The sequence below is a fragment of the Megascapheus bottae genome, unplaced genomic scaffold (assembly GCF_031878675.1).
Source record: "Megascapheus bottae isolate mThoBot1 unplaced genomic scaffold, mThoBot2.hap1 HAP1_SCAFFOLD_58, whole genome shotgun sequence".
Lineage (NCBI taxonomy): Eukaryota > Metazoa > Chordata > Mammalia > Rodentia > Geomyidae > Megascapheus > Megascapheus bottae.
The window spans coordinates 881,029-905,202 of NW_028327477.1; the positions used below are offsets into that span (position 1 = coordinate 881,029).

General features: G+C 41.8%; 1 protein-coding gene across 1 annotated transcript; it reads left to right on the forward strand.

The window, feature by feature from the left end:
- Positions 1 to 1,146: 1,146 nt before the first annotated feature.
- On the forward strand, positions 1,147 to 15,953 carry LOC150039801 (neurotrimin-like). The gene is made up of 5 exons (XM_090327594.1): positions 1,147 to 1,190; positions 1,536 to 1,687; positions 4,758 to 4,793; positions 9,151 to 9,183; positions 14,108 to 15,953. Exons 1-5 carry the CDS (start codon positions 1,147 to 1,149, stop codon positions 14,206 to 14,208), a joined length of 366 nt encoding a protein of 121 aa, XP_090183720.1. The 3' UTR covers positions 14,209 to 15,953.
- The last annotated feature ends 8,221 nt before the right edge of the window (positions 15,954 to 24,174 follow it).

A 24,174-nucleotide genomic window follows, 5' to 3' on the forward strand; every position in this document is an offset into this window, starting at 1 on the left:
CCACCCCAGGAATGCTGTCCAAAGGGTAAATCACCTCAATCCCCATAACTAGATCCCAGAGGCCTCTTAGTGCAGTCACTGGGACCCTGCCTTGTACAGTGCCCCCTAGAGAATCAGTAGCTACTAACCATTTGGGAAGGGGTGGGGGATATGTGGTACCACTGGATCCACAGAAGTGTCCACAAGACTTGCACAAGGGAAACATTGCACTGATGATGGTAGACTCAGACCAGTTCATTGCCCTGAGCTTCAGGGGAGAAGAAAAGCTGTATCATGAGAAGCAAGTCAAATCCTTCTAATCAACCTGATGATTTCCTTAGAGAGACAAATGTTAGATGGAAACTCTAGCCAGAACCTGCCTTTCTTTTTCTGATGTAGGCATGAGTCTTAGCAGGAAATGTGGATAACATCTTTCTGTAATCTCTTAAATGTAAACCTCCCAACAATGCAAAATAGCTGTCTTCTCTGTATACTATGATCCAGGGACAGATAGTAACATTGCTGATTTACAAGCACTGCAGGCACCTCCCGGTCACATTTGCTTTAACCCATGTCCATTGTCCAGACACATTTTATACAATCACACCTCCATACACTGGCACATTAGATGTACGCTTGCATGTCATATTCATTATCATTATATGTAATCATGGCTCATATATCTAATCCTAGCTACTCAGGAGGCTGATAGTTGAGAAAGAAAGTTCAAAACCAACCGGAGCAGAAAAGTCCATAAGCTTCTTAACTCCAATTAATCACCAAAAGGGCAGAAGTGAGGTAGTTTGGCTCAAATGATAGAGTACCAGCCTTGAGCAAAACAGCTAAATGACAGCGCTAAGGCCTTGAATTAACCTCCAGTACTTGCACACAGACACACACACACACACACACACAAAAAAAAATCAGGTCTCTTTTTTCTTTCATGACAAAATGTTCACTAGACATCATCATCATCATCATCACCATCACCATCATCGTTGTCGTCATCATCATCATATCACCATCTTCATTACCACTGTCAGGAGCCTCATAAGTCAACACTTTTGAGCAGCTCTTCTTGCATGAATGGTATTATTCTGAATGTCACACAACTGGCATGCTATATTTGTTGTGATATGCCTGTCAGCTTTACAATGCAAAGATACAATGACATACCTCCCTTCTAAGAATTTAAATGTTAGTTTAGGAAGGTAAGGGATCTTTGACAGGACTGTGTGTGTGTGTGTGTGTGTGTGTGTGTGTGAGAGAGAGAGAGAGAGAGAGAGAGAGAGAGAGAGAGAGAGAGAGACAGAGAGAGAGACAGAGAGACAGAGAGACAGAGAGACAGAGAGACAGAGAGACAGAGACAGAGAGACAGAGACAGAGAGACAGAGAGAAGAGAAGGGGGAAGAGAGGGAGAGTGAGAGAGAAATACAGTGACATGTTATCCAGTATAAATATATGGTAGCAATAAATGAACCTGACGAGGCCTGATGAATTAGAAAAATTGACCATCTCCTTTTTTCTCCTTTTGCTTTGTTTCTTGTTTTTCTCAGACTGATTGAAGGAAAGAAAGGCGTCAAAGTGGAAAACAGACCTTTCCTCTCAAAACTCATCTTTTTCAATGTCTCTGAACATGACTACGGGAACTATACATGTGTGGCTTCCAACAAATTGGGACACACCAATGCCAGCATCACACTATTTGGTGAGAATGTGCCCTGAGCTGGGCTCTGAGAGGCTGTGTAATAAAGAAGGGTGGCCAGAAGGGAGGAGCTAAGAGGAGAGGCTGGAAGGAGGAGAAAGTATCATAAGTGAGTAAAGGAGCCAAAGAGAGATACACACACACATTCACAGACAAAAGGAAATTTTGTGAATATATGAAAGTAGACATTAGGACCTGAAAAGATAAGTAAATATTAATTTCATTACATAATAAAAAAATAATCTGACACAAGAGACAAGGATAACTTAGGGATGCTAAAATTGACCTTTCCCCCCCCTCGTTGGTGATATCTCCTAAACTGACTTAGGAATTATAATTGGGTGAAATTACAAAGAGTCCAGAGGAAAGCACTAACAATTTAGTACTTTGTTCTCTGGCTTAGTGTAACTTGTCCCCTTTCTGAAACTTCTTCCAGCCTTTGGGATACAAGAGAAATAGGGTTATAGTCGTAAAAGTAGAGTTATAAATCTGGAGGCTCCTTAAAATTCTTTATTTCAGTGGGATAAAGAAACACAATCTAGCAAATAAGCATTTTCCCAGTTTCCCATTTGTGTCACTGGATGTTATCTTGCTGGTTAAGACATTTGTCCATCCACACTACCATCTTGAAAGAGGCCACATAGTCATTCATGGATTGCTTCCTTAAACGCATTATTGATGTACTACTAGCACGTACAAGGAATATTGTCTTCCTTTCATATATGGCAACAACTCTGGTGTCGGAAGAAAGCAACAATCTTTCCCTAGACCACAGCATGTGACCAGACAGACTTCTGTCTGTCTGCAGCCAGGCAAGACTCCTTGTGTCTGGCAGTGGCTTTAATCCTTAATGGATGCAAATTCTCCCCACAGGCCCCATTCCGGGTTACCTTTTGAGCAAATTTCTGCTTAGCATACCAAGTTCAGTGAGCTTGGAATTTTTCAGATCCTTTTCCCCCAAAGGCCCCTGGTAAGAAAGCCGATAGAATGCAATGGGGAAAGAAAGGCAAGAAATTTAGCAGATAACAGAAATGAACCTAAATTCTTGTTATTGTAAGAGAACACCCAGATAATCCTGTAGCCATAAATGCGCCCTCTCCTTCTCTCCTGCCAAATACTCCAGGTAATAGTTTATACTCCATCATTCCATCTCTTCTTCCAAATCACATCCTCCCGGCTTTATCTGAAAGCTGGGAAGGAGAAGGTGCCCTTGACCCTCGAGTCTGTAGCTCAAAATGGGCAGAGCTGTGATGAGAGTGATTGATCTCTCTGGCATTTCACACACAAGAATAGTTACAAGTGCTCCTCTCATTTGTCAGACAGTTTTGGGTTTTTTGCAGGTGCCTGTCTGTAAGTACAGAGGATCCATATTTGCAAAGAATGGGCCCATCCTTGCTTTCCTTGCAAGGCAAGGCACTCACAGCACTTTCCCTTCAGCTTCAAACCACATACAATCTACAGGGACAATAGGGGCCATAGTTTTGTAAAGTCTTCCTCCTGCTTTGAGCTCTCTTCTCTGATTTGGAGGCGTGAAATGGTTTTGCCATCGACTTTATCACTACTTGTCTAATTCCCTAGCTTCTTCTCTTTAAGTCATCTCAAGATGAGAATGGGGTGAGGCAGCAGATATTTTAAGAGTGAAATAACTGGCCTTTATGACAAGAAAAGCAACGGAGCGTGTGTCATAAATATCCTCTTTTTAACAGAACAACACGTGGCAATTATAACTGATTCCCCTTCCATGCCCCCATGTTTCTTGGTTGGAAAATATTCACCCTGTGCATGTGCTTTGGCACATGCCTGTTTTATGGAGTCCAAGACTCTACCAAGTGCATTGTAAAACATTGGGTACCTTTGCAGATGAGATAAGCAAGACTGGGTCAAAGATAGCATGGATGTCCTATAGTGCAGGAAGTCTCAGAGCTGTAACTTGTTTGTCTCTAAGGAGATGCAAGCTCAAAGCATTTTTCAAATGTGGTTTGAAAACAGAAACCAGTTCCTTTTTGTGGCCTCTGTTATGGGGAGCTCAAAAGTGTACTTCGATCCTTCCATGGAACTATTGAAACCCCATTAATTTTTAAGGCCAATATTCCTAGCCTTTTAGCTAGAACAAAGTCTAGTTCTAGACAGTATTGCCCCTCCTAAGCTTATTATTGAATCTCACCATCATTTTTGAGGTCTTTTTCCAAATATAGTGGGATTTTTTTGGGGGGTGGGGAATTTCATGTTATTTTCCATTAAGAGCCACCAAAGAGTCTTGGGTAGGTTGAACAACAGGATTTACTTTATATGACTACACATTAATAGACATTCATGGTGAAGTTTAGTCTCCAATAACATTCTAGAAAGCCAACTAAATTATCATCTTGTCAACAACTTGTACATGTATTGCATTTTCTTCCCGTGAGGCATTGAAAAGTGAAGAATTCAGCATAGTGATTTTCCATGGTCAGAAACGTTTGGAAGACATAAACTAAGGAGTGGTGGGATGGTCCTTCTAATCACAAACAAATAGGACTCTGGGACCACAGAACTTGAGACCTCAGCTCTCATATTCCTGAATCAGAGTGATTCCAGAGAGATATTGCTCTTTCCTTCTGATCATTAAGTCATGAGTATCATCATCAATGATCATGATTACCATGAAATCAGACATTTCTACACTTCGTTTCCCAAATTGCTATAAGGAGGATGAGGATATGGGGGCCAAATCTCCCCTGGAAAGGGTGAAATGTTCCTTTTATGCCACACCAGTGACTCCATCCAGCACAAGGAAAACTCATAGTGAATCCATCCACAATGGAAGACATACAGAGTAGTGGCTTGCTCCCTCCCTTCCCAGCCATCTCACTTAACTGTGTAGAGTAAATCATTTCCCTGTTACTCTCATTTCACTTCGTCCTCCCATGTTGGTTTTTTTGTGTGTGTGTTTGTCTTCCTTTATTTATCCATGCCTCCAGAAATACTTGTAAGTGACGGTATACAAACTATATATGACAAATATATAGCAACTGTATATAATATATGTGTTTGTTTTCATTTTTCTCTCCTGTATGTCCCTCACCTGATTTAGAACTAAATGAGCCTACAAGCTCAACTTTGTTGCAAGGTCAGTATCCCCCCTTGCTTTATGTTTTGTTTCCCCTCCCCTCAATTCCACGATTAACTCCCTGATGTACCCCTCCCACCCTTTTCCTAATGTGCATTAGAGGTTCAACTAATGACTTAACTTAGGTTTTCTGATCCCCCCCCACTGTCAGACATGTTCACAGAGCTAAAATAATGATGCCAGGAAAATATTAACACAAATGACTAGAGAGATGTTAGCAACTGAAGTTAGGACACATGTTTTGGTATGAAGGGACTTTCAGAAGAGATTAAGCCAATTCTCACCACTTAGGACTTTATTCTCAAAAACAAAAAAAGGGAATATTTGAAACACAGGCAGTAGATTTTATGTTTTTGTTTGTCCATCTGTTTGCTTGTTTAGATCTTTTGAGCAGTCTTACTATATATGTAGCCCAGGCCAAACTGGAACTTGACAACTTCCGATCTCAGCCTTCTGAGTGTTGTGATTACAGTCATACAAAACTATACTCAGTTCAGTTAGTGGTTTGAAACAGGCATGCTCACCTGAAGGAGTGTCATCCCACATCAAAGCTGTGAGCAGCAAAATCAAGTATGAATAAAAGCAAACATAGAATAGTGAGCCTGAGATGGAACTACAAGGCTCCACCTGCTCAGAAAGAGCTGGGAATACCTTACTGCCCTTTCTGTGATTTGGGAACTTTGGTGAAAGGACTTCTCCTTCAACTTTCCATTCTGATCTTCTGGGTATATCCAACCCTTCACCCTTTTGTGTGTAGAATATGGGTCAGAACAGAAGTTGTAGACACCTGGAAGGCTCTGTAGTTGGGTGCATACAGTCTGCAGGATAGTCTGCTGGACTTGTCCTTACAACTGAGAGTTTAGAGGCGATAGATTGAGCACTTTCTTCACCTATGTTTCCCCGCCCCCCGTACTTTCCTAGCTACCTATTTTCTTAGGCAGTACTTCCATAGAACGTTCATCTTCAGCTCAGAAACACAAGGAAGATTCATATGAATGTGTGGCTTCCTTTGTACTGACAGGAAACCTTTGGCTTTAAGAGAAGTTCAAAGCTATTTTCTCCATAATATCGAGATAGAGTAGAAGGATTTTGATAAGAGCATTTTGTTCATTCTCAGCATTTGTTGCCATCCTTGAAGTAGTATTTCTCTGCTTCTCTATTGCAAACACAACAGATTGCATGCCACCTTCCCATATTAATATTTGGAAACACTGGACACATGCAGTGATAAATGAGAACTCAATGCTGTGCCACCATCTCTCAAGAAACTTCCACACCGACAAGTGTGTGTATTGCCCACACTGCCAGCTTTATAGCTCCAAAACTGCTTATTTCCCATTCAGTGATCCTTTGTCTTTTATCTTCTAGGCATTAAGTTAGGTTTGATGCTATCAGCAGCAACCGAGGGACTGTTGGCTGATTAATGCCTGTGAGCTTCACAGTGACCATCAAACCAGTTTATTAAAGACTAGAGAGCTAAAGTAGACTCTGCACAGCAGACTGAAACAACTGCAGCTGAAAAGATGATCCATTCTTTCCGACAGAGGATTAAAAATAGTTCATTAGGCCAGTCATCAAGTCATCCAGAGTTTGCATTTCTACAGCAAGTACATATGTGCCAAACTAAGAGAAGATGCAAAGAAATATCTCTACTCTCTTTCTATGAGAGTAGAATAGTATTCCTTACTCAGTTCTCCTTTGCCTATTATAATTTAATAGCAGCCCCAGCTGACTGGATTGCCTGGATTCAGCTAGGAGTATTGTTTTTGCTTAAAGAATGATGGCTTCTGTCTTGCCTGACAAAGACTGGCTGAGTTTAGACTTAGGATGTTGTATGTAGGATTCTTTTACCTTTTTTTCCCATTGCTTTTTATTTTTTTTTATCCCACCCTATCCTTTCTCCTTCCCATTCGCTTTCCTTATTTTCCTTCTTTCCTTTCTTCCTCTCTTCTTCCTTCCATCTGTCATTTCTCCTTCCTCCCTTTTTCTTTTTTTCCTTCCTTCCTTTCTCTCCTCTTCCTTTATTCTTTCTTCTCTATATCCTTCCCTCCTTCCATCCTTCCTTCCTTCTTTCCTTCCTTCCATACATCATTTCTCCTTCCCTTTTTTCCTCCTCTTTTTTTTTTGTATGTATGGTGGTGGTCATAAATTCTGGGCCTGGGCACTGTCCCTGACCTCTTCAGCTCAAGGCAACTGCCCTACCCTTGGGCCACAGCCCCACTTCTGGTTTTCTAGTGATTAATTTGAGACAAGAGATTCACAGCTTTGTAGTGCCCAGGCTGGCTTTGAACCATGATCTTCAGATCTCAGCCTCCTGTGTAGCTAGGATTACAGGCATGAGCCACCATGCCTGGCCTTCTTTTCCTTCTTTTTTCCCCATTCCTCTTATTTCCTTTCCCCCTTCCCCCTTTCTTTTTTATGATCCTCTCATTATTTTTTTGTTTCTCCTGACCTTTGTTTCTCTACTCTGGCTTATTGTTAATATATCACTACCAGATCAGTTAAATTTCAGTCAAGGTCCTTATTAGCAAAGAAAAAATAGTTAATTTTTTTAGGATTTTCCTTTCTTGTCCACCAAGATGTCACTTAAAGATTTGAGCTTCTGGCTACTACTGGCTTTGGGTGCTCACAGAAGTTTTGTTCTTCTGGATACAATAGCCAATGACAGGATGATGTCAGCATGCTTACATCTCTTCTATACCAGAGCAAAGAGAAAGGACTGGCATGCAACTTGAAGGTTTAGAATGTATAGGAGGAACATCTTGCCTTCATTTGTCTCTCTCATGTGATAAGTGAAGGCCAATAAAACTCTTTGTTCCTTAGAAAAGCTGAAACACTGTTACTTGGAAAAGCTCAAGGATAGGTTCTAACAAAAGTCACAAAGACAGTGTCAAATTGTTCTTTGCTTTTGTGGATGTTTTCAAGTAGTATGCATTGGAGATGAGGAAAAGCTAAATGGGAACAATCAAGGTGCAGCTGTTTTCAGATTTTTTGCTATATAGAAAGTTCTTCTAATACCTAGAAGCAGCGATTTGTGCCATAAACTTCTACCTTTTTTTCTGAGTCCCTAGTGCAATTGGAACCTTCCTTCTGTCCTTATGAATTAACACCCTTATTGCCATAGGACCTTCCCTTCAAATGCTTTACACTTGGACTTCGTGTTTGGGGACAAACATTGTATGAATGCCTCATTGCTTCAAGTCTCTGTCTTTCTCTTTCCATTAGCCCTACATGTGAACACAGGAAGATTCATAAATCTACTCCTTCTTAACTTCTTGGCTGTCCTTGCTCACCAAAACACATTAATTACATGGTACCATTACCATGGGCTATTGTCTACCATCTTGGTTTTACATCTTGGCTTGACCATTGCCTATATCTTAATAACCTTACACTGATCTCTCAACATTGTTTGTGTCCACCTAAATCAAGAGGATATCACATTGTGAAAGGCTTTAAAGTACAGATGTAGTGTTTGGACGTACAGGAACATTTGTATTTCTCTGATTCTAGATATAGAACATTTTTATCTAAATTAACTTCCTATATTCAAGGAATTTATATATACAGAGATCATGGATTCCCCATGATACTACTTCAATGAAAAAAATATTTGAATACCACTTCTCAGACAGCAACTCCAGTGGCCTTTGTCAAAAGAGGGCAATGCAAGGTAGATATCACAACCTCAGGCCAGACAAGACCCCTGTCATCCACAGAAAAGATAGAGGCTCTGGGTTTTTTTTTCCTTAGTGTTTAAAGCTGTTGAAATAGACATTTTTTTCACACTCTAGTAAAAAGAAGAGCTAACATCTGGGCATATGGATGGGGTGTGCCAGTAGGAAATGGGAAAAGGCAGAATGAACTCATCAGTATTTCTAAAATGGTAAGTCACACTTGCCATTTTGGCCTTACATGGGCATTGGCATCCAAGTCCAGCTCTAGCAGCCAACTTAATACTTGAAGTCTTCAGACTTCAATGAATTCAAGGGTACTCTGGTGACCACAGAAAGAAAGCTTGGTTTACAAATAGACATTTTTCTCAATACCTTGAGCTCCAAAGGTCTAGAACAACGCCTACTGATGCTAGGTGGATATTTTAGCTCTGCTTCAGTTTGTGGTAATCTTTATTGTTCACACCATGGCTTGGCCTCCAGTTTATTATAGCTGCCACAGAAGACTGAAGACATTCACTATAAGTTGTATGCTTTGGTCAGGACGACCAGAAGTAGGCATAAGAGGCCTGGAGGAGGTCTTAGGGCTGGAGCTCATTCATTTCCTCAACCCATCTGATTGCAAAGTGTGCAATCCTGACTGTTTTCTACTTTAACAGTGGCTTGTTCTTAATTTCTTTTAGAAGTGAAAACTACAGCCATGACTCCTTGGAAAGGTTGGTACATTTGTTTTTTTCAGGTAGTTGCTGCCATGGGGTTATGGGCATAAGAAGCCTCCCTTTCCTAAGCTGTTTCTAAGAAGCAACCTAAAGGGACCTCTCTCTACTGGACTTTGAGCATCTCAAGGATTATTTAGATTAACCCTTCTTCTGAGGACATCAAATCCTCCCTGGAGAGCTTCTACTTGTGCCACGTCTAACTCATCTCTGCTAGTGGCACTAATGAGCACCTGCCAGTGCCTAGAATTGCTTGGGCTCTGGGCTTCTCCTCACCAGGGCTGTCTCTCTTCTTGCATATAGAGATGCTCTAATGCGATGATCATTGTAGACACTGGCCTTGCATGTGCCCTTTGCTTGCCCCTTCTCCCCCCACCACCTTTCTCTATATATAGAACTGGGAGCTGGAAGGAAAGCAATGGATGGGATGGGAGGTTGGAGGAAGGGGGAGGTTCTTGGGTGAGTCACTTGACCAGGAATAAAATGTGTCTTATTTGAGGCTTTCATTCCTGCAAGATGTTTCCAATGGATAATTGACACTCATCACAGTTCTCTGGGACCCTAACTGTCCTGGTAATTAGTCTCTTTGAGCCTTCACAGCTCTCTAATGAGACAGAGAAAATAAAGGCATCCAGTGTAGAGAGGAAGCTGGGTGAAGAACCGTGGCTTCATCTGTGCGGCTGTGTTCCCAGGAAGATGAGCCATGCTGTCACTCTGGCTCTGCGGGGGCCTTCCTCTTAGCCTGCCTGGATCTCATAGTGTATCCTGTGTCTCATAGACTGTAAGGAAGGGCAGCTGCATGACCCATTGGTTGAGCCTTTTCTCTCTCATAGTGATGCACGAGCTCATAAAGAAGCACCTCTATGCTAGGGAGAAACGCTTTGGAGAAAGAAGCCAAGGGATCCTGGGCAAGCTTCTTGAGCACTTTGGTATTTAGTTTCCATTTATTGAGTAGGAGCTGGCCACCCTTGTTTTCACAGTGCCCTTGGGCACTGTGATAGGTTCATTTCCCCAACTGTGACATTATGCCTGACTTCCTAGTTCTCATGGATTGGATTCTCTGCAGACATTTACTTAGCGCCAGCCATTTTATGACTTCCGTTGAACAGAGTTAAGAGGAAGTCAATTTTTTCCTTTATTTCTTTTATTGTTGGTGGTGGTGGTCATGGAGCTTGAACACTGGGCCTTGACACTGTCCAAGGCTGCTGCCCTACCTCTGAGCTCTTCAGCTCAAGGCTACCATGCTACCCCTAGAGCCACAGTGCACTTCTGGTTTTCTAGTGGATAGCTGGAGATAAGAGTTTCATAGTCTTTAGTTCTTGGGCTGGCTTTAAACTGAGCTCCTCAGATCTCAGCCTCCTTAGTAGCTAGGGTTACAGGTGTGTGCCACTGCTCCTGGCTCTTTTATTTCTTACTTGCTTTGACTTTTTTATTTCGTCAAGTGTAATACACATGATTTTATGAATCAGTGGTTTCTCCTTATCAACAAACATCAATAAATATTGATTGGATACCTGTCATGGCTAATGAAACCTTAAGAAGATGATAGCTCCAAGAAGAAAATACATAACACATACACACACACACACACACACACACACACACACACACACACACACAGAATTAGAATTCATGGTGGTGAGCATATTAACAATAGGATTACATAAGGTATCCAAAGACCCAGCCTGAGCAAACCAAGAAACTCTACCTGGAAGAAGTTATTGAAGACTTGAAAAGAAACTGGAACAGGCAATGAGAATTAATCAGATGAAAATGGGAGGGTGAGAAAAAAAGTGAATACAGATAGAGGGTGCTGATTTGGGGGCTCTCTGCACAGGACAAGGGACACCCAGGGGACATGGCAAAAGGAGGGCATGAAGGATCGCAATAGCAGCCAGACAGCATGATGGGATGCATGCTCTGCCACCAAGGACTTCTAGTACCGGAAGGTACTTCTCGTCCTGCTACAGGGCTCATGTTTGCAGTGTTAAGAATGTGGTATTATAGACTTATCACCCTGGAATATGTGTGGCAATATGTTGAATAAGGCACCGGGTGACAACTCATCTTGTGAATAGGTAAGCTCTGTAAATGGGAAGACATGACATTGCTTATTTGTCTTCTCTGGATGTGTATGCAGGACTGAAGAAGCTGGGGTCTCTACCTCAAAATTGTCTCTGATCTTGCTTCATCTGTCCAGCTCTGCCCAGGCCAGGTTTTCTAGATGTGCAGATTGGACAGTGGGGAGGTGAGGGGGGTCCATAGGTGGATGGAGGTGAAGACAAGAGAGCATTATTCTATACCCAGTGAGTGCTAGCTTCTCCTAGGTCTCAGCAGAAGCAATGGAAATTTCAGGAGCTTTTCCTAGACAGTGTATCAATAAGGAAGTCCATATTCCCAGACAATTGTGGATTTCTTTTCATGTTCTGGAAGGAGAGTTTTCTCCCACGACAGTTAGCGTCTGTGCCTGCAGACTCCCTGTGATCCTTTCCAACAGGGAGTAGACCTACAAAAGCCTCAGAGGGGTTTAGCTATGTGAACAAGTATGAGCTGACAGCCACAAGGCCATTGTGATGTTCCATTGGGAGTGCTTTGCCAGCTTAGTTCTTCTCCATTATGACATGCTAGGGAGGGCCATTTGCCAATGCATAGCTACCACCTGGGATGGAGAGTCTCAGTCTAGAAACAAGGCATTCATCCCTTTCTTTAGATAGGAACTCAGCAAACCCTTACTGGGCCAGTGTTCAGAAGAGGAGGGAGGCAGGGAGTAGGGGTGGTGAGGGAAGGATCTGTGTGTCCTCAGATATTTGCCCTGCTAGGAGCACAAGCACCACTTGTGAAGGATACATTGAGAACAGTTCTGAGCAGTGTGTACAAGATACAATAGATTATGAGCCAGGAGTTTGGCCTAGGGGTAGTGCTTGCCCCTCATGAACAAAGACTGGGGTTCAATTTCTCGGTCCCACATACATAGAAAAAAAGCCAGAAGTGGTGCTGAGGCTCAAGTGGTAGATCTCTAGCCTTGAGAAAGTCCAAGGACAGTGCTCAGGCCCTGAGCTCAAGCCCAGAACTGGCAAAGAGGGAGAAAGAGAGAGAGAGAGAGAGAGAGAGAGAGAGAGAGAGAGAGAGAGAGAGAGAGAGAGAGAGAGAGGAGAGAGAGAGAGAGATTGAGAGAATAGACTATGATCTCTAGCTTTGTGTGGGGAAGTTGCGGAACCTGGCTCTCACAAAGACTTGTTGGGACACAGGCACTCAGATAGGAGTCTTGTGTCTTCAGTCCTCTGCTTTGGCACTGGAAGAGACTTGCTGGGAAGACCTTGGAGCAGCACACAGGGGACAGAAGCAATCTGTCGCTCTGGAGGGTGCAAGGAATTAGCATGCCTCTTTGAGGTCAAGCCAAATTCTGGGTGAGTGGAGTTCTGAATGGTGATTTGTATAGAAGTGTAAAGATTAAATTGTAGGTGATACAACCCATTAGTGACTAATCTCAAGTGAAAGGCAGTTGAAATGTAAATCCTCAGGACTTTTAAGCATACTCCTTTGTTACCTGTGTCCCTATGGATGCTAACAGCTTTGTATTATCTAGTGTAGCACGTTTTCCTGCAGGGCACTGAGCAGGACAACATTCCCTGGGGTCTTACATGGGACTCATTCTGCCAAGCAGTTCGACCTTGAGAATTCTGTGAGACAGACATCATGCAGGCCTAAGATTTGGGGAATCATATTTAGCCACTGCCCCAATACTTAAAGATTTACCCCCAAGGGCTAAGTCCCAGGAATCCACAGTGTCATCCTATGGGGAATGAAGAAACATGGTTTTATTTTTTGATCTGATTTAACCAGAAGTGACTCCATGAATGAGCCTCCCAAACAGGAAAACAGGCTCTGACTCTGTTCCTTGTTTCCCTCCCCACGAGGACTTAGAATGGAATCATCAGCTTCACTAAATTCAGTGCAGCAATCGCCAACAGAATAGGTTCAATGGAGAAAGCGCCCTGTTGTTTTGGTATCAAATCCATCTAGACAGTCATACCTAGGTTTGGTTCAGCATTTACCAATACATTTTAATAACCATAAGGGCTAATAGAACCTATGGGGTTTAAGAATAGGGAAGCTTCTATAATCATGCAGTTCTCTCACTTCCTGTATTTAGCTCCATGTCAAAGAGTATTTACACAGGTCACATGGGTTTGTACTCTGTAGGACCATTTTTCCTCTGTGTTCTCTCCCCTACAGACTCACAGTGAGGCAGGATCTGTACTCAGCCCATGTCCATTCCTAGATATAATCACATCCCTGAGCAGACAGGCTCTGTCCCCTTACTTGATCCCCTGTGTACCTGATATGGGCTAGTTCTGAGCATCTGCTATTACCTTGTCCAGACAGGGAAGAGGCCAAGTGTTTCAGGTAGAACCAAGGGCCTGCCCTGGGATAGAGTAATTGACAGGATGGCCTCTGTGTTTGACAGAGTAACAGCATCAGCTTGCAAATAGATCATAACGCCCCCAACAACTCCTTCCCTGAATAGCAGGCTGAGCAGTTGGAGAGTTCAGAGAATATCCAAGGCAGAGAGAGCTCAGAGGGGCAGAGGTTGAGGCACACAACGCAAGGGGCATGCTTTATTGAACTCTGTTGAACTTTATTGAATAAGTCCTTTCTTGAACTTTGACCCTGAACCAGAGCCCAAGCATGTTACATAAAGGTCACCAGGACACTTGAACCCAAGCCTCCTGTTCTCTGTTTGCGACTGAGGTCTCTCCATGGGCACAGTGCATATGCATGGAGCAGGAGAACTGCAGCACCACATGCTCTGTGTAAGGGATGTCTTGTCAGAGGCAAGCCTGATGTCACCAGACCAGGCCATTAGAAAATGCTTGAACCATTCCACAGGCAGCAGCTCATCATCCATGTGTTCTCTCCACAGGCCCGGGTGCAGTCAGCGAGGTTAGCAATGGGACATCTCGGAGGGCAAGCGGTGTCTGGCTCCTCCCGCTTCTGTTCTTACACCTGCTTCTCAAATTTTGATGTGACCGCCCCTTCCCCTCTGGGTAGAGCTGCCACCACCGCACCTCCAACATCGCAGCAGCACGGCCACACGACAGCAACGAGTCAGAATCAAATGAAATTCTGGAGGATCACCGCTCATGGGAGAGAAATTTGAGGGAGGGGAACAAAGAATACTTTGGGGGAAGAAAACAAAACAAAACAAAACCACAAAAGTTAAAAAACAAACAAACAAACAGCAAATGGAAATTGAAAATCGCCTTGCAGATATTTTAGGTACCACTGAGTTTTCTTTCTTTTCCCAAATGGGAAGAGTATGCACCCGGCTTGGACCCACCCACAAGCAGCAGTAAGTGACTTCTCTGTCACGAGGGTGGGCAAGGGCTCAGCCATCCTGCCCACTAAGTGCCCCCACCCCCAACCCCGTGGACCACTCAGAAGTCATCATCTCAAATTCCATCCTTCCTTAGGACACAAACCAATACAGAGTGAAACATGTGGTCCCTTATGCACTGAGGAGGGTCCTTTGGTATAGACGGTCACCAGGGCAAGTGTCATGAAATACAAAAAAATTTAAAAAAGGAAAAACAAAACAAATACAAAAAAGACAGCCTGGCAGCCACAACAATCCCATAAATAAGAGTCACAAAAAGATATGGTTAAACTTTTATCTTTTATTTTTTTTTTCATTTTATGACATGGACATCACAATGATAAGGGATTCTGATTCATTATTAATTTTATCAATTGTATTTTCTCGTGTGAGTCAAGAACTTAGTGCAAAAAAATAAGACAAAAACGAAAGCAAAAAATTATATATATATACATAGGAACGAAAACATTAAGAACAGAAAAAGAACAATGTACTTCTCAACGAGGTTAAAAACTGGCAGATCCTGGTGAGGACTTGGCAGACTCACCAAACAACAACAACAACAAGAAAAACAACCAGAAAACAGACAACAAACAAAGAATCCATTACACGCCCAGTTTAGATATCATTGCATCAGTGTGACCAATTCCCCCTAATTCTGACATCATTTTCACACAGGCAGTTCTATGCTATCCCCATACTCTTTAGAAAAGGGAAATTGATCTGCACTGTGTCTTGGGTTTGTTGGCTATGCTTCTTTTGAGGGCATATATTATACAGTATATATATATATATACATATATTTTTTTTGTTAGAGTTCTAGCCATTTTGTTTCTCAGCAGGGTCCTTTCTCAGACATTACTGCATGCTGTATATGGCGTTAGCTGTGTGTTGATCTTCTACAAGATGATAGAGTTCACTGGTAATTGTGTAATCAGCTCCTGCCTTTTTAAAAATTTTATTTTCCTGGGTTCTTTACATGTCAGAGACATTTATACAAAGTGAAGAGAAAAAAAAAACAACAACAAAAAAAACCCATCAACAATGAATAATCAGGGGCAGCATCTTTCCAGGTGTGGCTCTCTGAAGCCAAAGCCTTCTGGCTTCCCTTCTCCATCTGGCCTGGGGCATTCACAGACAGCAAGCAATCAAACCAACTAAACCGCCAGTAACCACTTGCTTTGGCCCACTACGGGAATCCCTGATGCCTTTGTGACCACTGAAGAATTGAATCCTCTCAGTTGATTTTATTTAATTTCCCACCTTTGTGTGAGTGTGTATGAAAGAGAAGAAAAATGCAGTTTTTAGGTAAATCTCTTTTTTTTTCTTTTGTCCTCTCCAAGTCTGGGGAGCAGAGAGGCCTCGGGGAGGGGCCCTGGATGTGATGAGGGAAAGTGGGATTGGGGTAGGGGAGGGAGGGGTTGTTCTCTGACTTGACATTAAAAAGTGTTCCATGTCCCTCTTCACCTGCTGTGCTACTCATTCTGCAGGGTGCGTGATGGGGGAGGTGGGGGGGGAAGTGGAGGGATATCTGTCTGTGGTTTGATCATCTGAGAGCAGGGAAGGGATCATAGAATTTATGGGGTGGGAGGAAGTTTCTGTGGAGGGTGCTCTGATGAAAACAGAGCACTCTGAGGTAGTCTTCATCTTCCTCAAAGGAGCCTGACTCCCAACATCTCATCTGTGCTTGGCGTGAGAATACAAACCCAAACATGGCTTTTATATCTGATGATTCCTGGAAGGAAGCCCAAAGTAAGTATTACATGTGCATACATGCACAGGTAATACACACACATACACACACAGTGCAAGGTTCATGATTTTTTTTAAATTTAATCTTTATTTTAAAGTTGACATACAGAAGGTTACAGTTATGTAAGTAAAGTAATGATTATATTTCTCTTTGAACAATGTTACCCTCTCCCTCATTTTCTCCCACTCCCCCCCCACAACAAACCCCCAAACTGTAAAGTTTATTTCAAACATAGTGTCTAGTGAGTATCACTGTTGGCTTGACTCACTCTTTGTCCCACCATTTCTGCAACAATCCCCCAAATCTGGTGATTGACTTCTAAAATGACTCTCTCTTATCCCCAAATCTCACCTCTAGTCAAAAACTAAGAGGAAATGAACACAAAAACTAACACAAAAGCAAGTGTGAAGTGAGTCTAACCTGTACTGGTGGGGATTCACTAAGAGATGGAAATGAACCGCTGGACTTGGGATTTCAGGAACAAGATCCCTCCCTCTAAGAATAGCCTCTTATCCAGGCACAACTAGCAAAACTGAGGTGCGTGCATTGTGTGTGTGTGTGTGTGTGTGTGTGTGTGTGTGTGTGTGTGTGTGTGTGTGTAATCTGCTGTCCCCTGGAAACTGCCTTGTCACCAGGTGCCAAGTACCCTAGCTTCCACTTGGAAGGAAGATATAGATTATCTTGCTTCTGGCCTCACAGATTTGGGTTGCTTTAGAAGCATCCTTCCCTATGTTCTTTCAGTCTTTAATGCTAAAATATGGGCAGTATGGGTGAGTTACTTTCTCTCTCTCTTTCTCCTCTCTCTCTCTCTCTCTCTCTCTCTCTCTCTCTCTCTCTCTCTCTCTCTCTCTCTCTCTCTCTCTCTCTCTCTCCCCTCTCTTCCCCCCACCCTCCCCCGTCCCTCCCCTCCCGGCTGCTTCACCTGTAGTCCATGGCTTGAAAATTTAGGTGCAGATTGGAGATCAAGGAATTAGACTAGAGAAACTACAGGTGATTCCCATGATCTCACCTGGAGCCAGAACCCTCAATGGATAAAAATTCAAGGTACCTGTAAAAGAGATGTGTCTTCAGCCTCACCTAGACAAGTACTGCTTCAGATAAAACAACTACTGGATATTTACTAGTAGCTACTAAATGAAAACAAGTAGAGATTAGCATCCTCTACTATTCCTAATTGTGCTTAAAATCTCCCTATAACCAACCATTTGGAAAGGTCCTTCAGTGGGACCCAATGCTGCAAGATATTTTAATGAGGCCAACTTGATGGAACATACAACTTGATTGTCCAGCTTCACTGTCCTTGTGACCCTTCTGTAATTTGGTGATGCCATAACAACTCCTCCATGTCTCATGAGTTCTACAGAGATGTCTCTTCTATTAACACAGAAAAATGTCTCTTAGCTTCTATTTAGCATGCCACACAAGCCCCAAACTGATAACAGAACACACAACAGATGAAGATCACTTCCTCCTGGTCTCTCAACACAATTTAGAGTTCAGTCCAGGAGGGCAGGAATTTAAAGGAACTCAAGGAAGTAATTATTAAAAACAAGGAATTTTTCAAGAGAGGTTTCACTGTGATTAGTAAACAAAATCACTTTTTTTTTAAAATTGGTACTGTCATACATGGAAGATAAGTACCACGTGCTGGCCTGGGTTACAAATATACAGGACCCTGTTTTGACTCAGAGATAAGTAACTTCCATATTTTAGGAACACTAAACTCTACTCTCTTAAGGTTAAGAGACCCCTTCGACTAAAAGGATTGTCAGGTTCCTAACCCCATGATAGTCTCTGCAAAAAAAGATTCCTCAGTCCCTAACCACTCCTTAGCAAACACTGGTACATTTTCATTCATCCCACAGAGGAAAGCTCTACCTTTCCAGACACCAAAAGGCAGCACACCTCTGGCTCCTGTAGCTAAGCCTCTCCTCACTGCTGTTCTACACCATATGCCTGAATGCCAACTTGACCCTGCGGGTGTCTGTTCCTATTTCCCTCCTCACCAGTTGGATATACCAAGCTGAGGCTATGCTTGGGGTCAGCAGCCCACTCACATCAATGATGACCATGAAAATGAATGACAGTTACTATTCTTCCAACAGGAGGTAACTGAACAAACAAATTCCTTTGAAATCTGGTTGAGGTGTCACCCACTGCACTGTACGGATCCATCTTCAGCTTATATCTCCTGAGTCATGACTTGCAAGGAACTTCAGGAGAATCTACTGAGTAGACTTGCTTGTAAAAAAAAAAATGTAAACTGAGTGTTGAATATCAGTGATTTTTTTCCAGCATTACAGTGGCAGAATATGAACTGTTTATCATTAAAGGAGAAAAGTGTATACAAAAAGGAGAAATGACAAAAAGGAAGGAGGTGGAAAATGAAGTTTCTATCTGTGCCACTTAGAACCAAAATGTCATTGTACCACAACTGGCTAAACATATCTGTATCCACTGGTCATGATAACTTCAATGAGATTAGTGCTATTTGAGAAAAGAAAGAACTATTTCTTTTGGCCATGTGTACATATAAATTTAAACATTACAAATATAGTGTATATATATGTATATACACATAGGTATATATGCATACATATATATGCATATCGTGCATATGCAGATACACACATATGTGTAAAATATGTGTGTATATATATATTGTGTATATGTACACAGAGACAGACAAAAGAAGGTACTGGTAGATAGATGACTGATAGATGACATCTACTAGAATGACAAACAAAAAGAAAGACAGATACACACACATACACAGATACATAAGCACATACATAGAAAGATTTCTAAACAAGTAGAGCTAATTTGGCTCAGATCTTGCTCCTTGTGATTTCATTATATATCAGTGTTTCTTTTGTCATCCTATACTTGCCCAATCAAGTAAAAAAAAATCAGTTCTTACCTTTCTTTATTCTAAATGCAAGCATTGTTTCCATAAGCATTCAACTGTATCCACCTCAAAGTCAATAAATGCAAACTAACACCCTCATGATTTGTGAATAAAAGTGCTCTGTGTCATTGTGTCTACTTTTCTCACAACCACATGGGTCTCTCATAATGTTCATATCATGTGATTGGAACTACACAGCCATTTAGGAAAGCTTTCCTAATTCCTGAGCAAATTTCTTCCTGTTTATGTTCAACACACTTGGTCCATTATTCTATCTGAAGCTAAACTGGTTTGCCATTAGTTTTGAATGTTGATTGAATTCCAAGTCTGTTTCCAAGTAACTTGGACAATTTCTTCTGGCATACAGTCAAAGGATACAATTCATATTTTAAGAGTAAATCATTTTTCTGTCTGTACTTCTATAGTCTATTTGGCTAATACTTTCTCTTTTTTAATTTTATTGTCAAAGTGATGTACAGAAGGGTTTCAGTTACATACGTAAAATAATGAAAACATTTCTTCTGGAACACATTTCTTCGGTAACATTGTTACCCCCTCCTGTGTTTTCCCCTACTTTCTCTACCCCCGAAACCCTCCCAAGCAGTAAAGTTAATTTGAAACACATTGTCTTGTGATTATCTCTGTCCCATTGTTTGCCCTTTATCCTTTGTCTCACCATTTTGTTGTTTCCCCTAACCTTCCCCAATTCAGATAACACAAGGTACCAAAATGAAATATAGTGATAACAGGGGATAAACCAAAGGAAAACAAACTGAAAAAAGAAAGAACTTCACATAGTACACTGAAAAATACAAAGACTAAGAAAAACCCCATGTTTCCATATCTTGGAAGGAAACCATGGAATCTATATTTCTTTGGGTCTTGTTCACTTCACTAAAGCTTTCTAAAGTCTCTAAACACGCTTACTATTTCCTCTGAATCTTTTTTTTTGAATATCTGAGTATTAGTGCTGTATTTTTTGGTGGCTAGTCAGTAGAATTAGTCTCTAATCTAGAGTCATTGCTAGCAGTTTATATTCTTGGTCTTTATCTTCCATAACAGGTTGCTAATGTTCTATGTAAGTTTTAAAGCCAATATTCCAAAGCCAAATGTAGCTACACACATCTGTAATCCCAGAAATACACTCAGGAAGTTGAAATGGACAACCCTGGGTCCCAGGCCAGCCCGAGCTACATAGCAAGAACCTGCTTCAAAGTGGTGGAAAAATCAATCTTTAAGTGTTTTCAAGTCTTATGATTGCTTCCCCTCCCACCCCCCAGCAAAAGAAAAAAAAATGATCCAGGCAATTGAAAGATAGGAACCTGGAAAAGTCTACAACTCAAGCCTTTGGTATTTGATGTTTCTTCCAAAGAAAAGATTCCACACGATTCTACATCGGATGTATGAAGTACCTACTTTGTAGAGAAGTTGTATGATAGACCTCAGTTCTAAGAAAAGGAGCACTGCTTACTGAGACACAATGGCTCTCTGTAGAACAGATAATGGTGCTGGATCCAAGTGACCCTTGACATGCCATAAGTAAGACCAGTGAAATTAAACTTAGTAAATTATAAAAGTGGGAAAATAAAGGATTGGGACCAAGAAAACTCTAGGAGCTCACACTGGAATGTGTGTGTGTGTGTGTGTGTGTGTGTGTGTGTGTGTGTGTGTTTCCAGTCCTGGGCTTGAGCTCAGGGCATGAGCACTGTCCTTGGACTTTCTCAAGGCTAGAGCTCTACTGCTTGAACCTCAGCACCACTTCTGGCTTTTCTTTTTTTTTTATTTCGTATGTGGTACTGAGGAATCAAACCCAGGTCATCATACATGCTAGGCAAGCACTCTACCACTAGGCCAAATTCCTGACCCCTACTATAATTTCTTAATTGCTTAATTATTTTTGTTTCTTTATAATATTTTTGAGGCAGAGTCTCATTGTATAGCTTAGATTGATTTTGAATTGAAAGTCCCTCTGCCTCCAACTCCTGAACGCTGGAATACAGGTGTGCAACTTAACAAAAGGCTTTAGTTCCTTGATTCTTTAAATTACTTGAAACCCATTATCTACATCTTGCAGAATAATATCCTAAGGGTTTCCTTTAGAAAACTGGAAATAGGGGAGATAAACGGATTTCCCCATGACGTTTTCAGTGATGATATACCTTCACTCACATTCACATTTTGTTTCAAGGGCCCAGAAAAATGTGTAGAGGTCACCTTGTTGGTGACTCAATTCTAAGCTTCCTGTGTCCTCTTCATTGTCATATACTATTTCAGACTCTCTGAGCTTCATTTTGAACTCTTCTCTGAGGATCCTGAGAGAGGCAGCTGGTGGAAAATGTGTGGGCCACACACTGTCTCCCAAGAGTAGATACCCAAACACTTTCTGGCTCATGTATGTATTTGTTTTTCCTTTAGGATTGGTAAGATGTAGCCAAGCTATGCTTTTCTACACTCTGCAAAGCAGAGAATGACTATTTCTTGGAAAAAGCATACAAGCCATACAACAGGCATATTGTGTGGGGTAGGGGTGTTACTGATTCAACCTTGCACAGGTTATAATCCATGGTCATAGTTATCATTCATATTCATTCATTCAGAAAGACAGAGGGGAATTTAGCCAGGAAGCATTGGTTATTGTCTATCAAATACAACACCCCTTCTCCTCCTAGTGTTCAAACAAGGGATATGAAGCTGAAATAATAAAGTAGAAAAGAAACCCAGACACTCCAAAGTGGTCATTGAGAAGAAAAGTGTGTACACACACACACACACACACACATACACACACACACACATTAAATGTCTGTGCTTGAATAAAGTGCTTAGACACTTTATTCCAGTGAAGCTGGACACTGGTGGATCACGCCTATAATCCTGGCTATACAAGAGGCTGAGATCTGAGGATTGAGGTTCTGAAGCTAGCCCAGACAGGAAAGTCTCTGAGTCTCTTAACTCCAGTTAATCACAGAGAAAGCCAGAAGTGGAGCTATGCTGAAGTGATAGAGGAGTCCAGGGAAAGTGCTCAGCCCCAAATTCACGTCCCTGTACTGGCAAAGAAAGAGGAGGAGGAGGAGGAGGAGGAGGAGGAGGAGGAGGAGGAGGAGGAGAGACCTTGCCTTTTTGACTAGAAACACTGTTTCCTTACCAGAAACTTGGAAAACACAATCACCAATCAAGCATCTGCAGTTCACATCAGTAACCCAAGCTAATCAGGAGGAGCTACTCAGGAGACTTAGATCCAGAGGGTCAAGACCATCCTAGACTGAAATATCTTTGAGATTATAGTTCCAAAATAGCTAGAAAAAAGTTAGGCTGGTATTCTTCCTCCTCTCGGCAGAAAGTAGCCAGAATTGGTCATCAGCCCTCCTCCCTAACATCACTTGAAGGTTTCATCCAAAAGGAAGAATGAAGCAGGGGAAGGGGGGGCGGATGAAAGAAGAAGTTAGGTAGATAGGAGGATAAAATGTGACAGATATACCACATGGCAGATAACATGTGACCCATCATGGTGCTATCTATTCCTACAATGCCTCAGACTCCCTTTTAAACTCTTCTCCAAATGTCCTGGGTGTTCGCTCAACTGATGAAAAGAACAGCAGTGGGGCATGCTCAATCCATCAAACTATTAATACAAAACCTGAGGAAAGAGCTATGGGAAAAGCCTCATAGAAATAAATCCAAGATGAGAGAACTTCTTTTTATTCCTATGTGCAGCCCCTCTCTCATTCAGGAATTCTCCCTATTTTCTTTTCACTGCTGTTCTTCCAGGTTCAAATAAACTTGCTGCCTATGCTTTAAAAAAAAACATGTCTCTTGGGCTGGGAGTTTAGCCTAGTGGTAGAGTTCTTACCTAGCATGCAAAGACTGGGGTTTGATTCCTCGGTACTACATACATAGAAAAAGATGGAAGTGGTGCTATGGCTCAAATGGCAGAGCTCTAGCCTTGAGAAAGCCCAAGGACAGTGCTCAGGCCTTGAGTTCATGTCAGAATGGTATTAATGCATATTAATTTTCTCCAACTTTCCTCAGGAACTAGCTTAAGCTAACTAGAGAGAGAATATAAAGCAGTAAGCTTGAAGATTTATAATTGCCCCAACAGTGTCAGTTTGCTCTGAGACCTGCAACAGGCTTTGCGTCCTAAAATACTCACTTGCCTCATTAAAAAGCCGATAAGCTGAATGTTGGAGAAGTTGGCCTAAATTCTTCCACTTCTTTTTCTTTTTATAATTTATTTTTTCTTTCTTTAATTTTTTTTTCGGGGGAAGGGGTTAATGGGGTTTTAACTTGGCCTGGGCATTTTCCAGTGAGCTCTTCAGCTCAAGGCTACTGCCCGACCCTTGAGCCAAGCTCCACTTCCAGTTTTCTAGAGTTTAATTAGAGATAAGAATCTCAGGTCCTTTCGTGCCTGGGCTGGCTTTGAACCTTGATCCTCAAATCTCAGTCTCCTTAGTAGCTAGGATTACAGGCATGAGCCACTGTGCCTGGCTTTTCCACTTAATTTTCTAAATAAAAGAAGGCCATGTTTGAAATCAAAGCTACACCTTAGGTGGTGTTGGCATTGAGAATGTATGAGGTGTCTATTCACATCCAGTTTGTCCTTTTGATAGAATGACATAAAGATTTAAAAGGCTATGCTTCTTATACCTCTGGATATTAGGCTGCTCTTTGAGAATCTAAATGGGGGAGAAAAACTGTAGGAAGACAGAACAAAAATATCTATGACAGAAAAATAAATATCTATACCAGAACAAATGAGTTATTTCAAAGTCACCCGTGACCGTCATTGTAAGAGTGAGTACTCCTGTGAAGCTTCACTGAGGGCTAGTTTCATCAGATGCTTACACTTCTCAAATACACTAGGTAAAAAGTTTGTCTGGAATACTTTAATTCTTGTCTAAATACACAGTAAGTAGGACATCCTTCACAGTCATTCGGGCATGAGAATTTTAACAT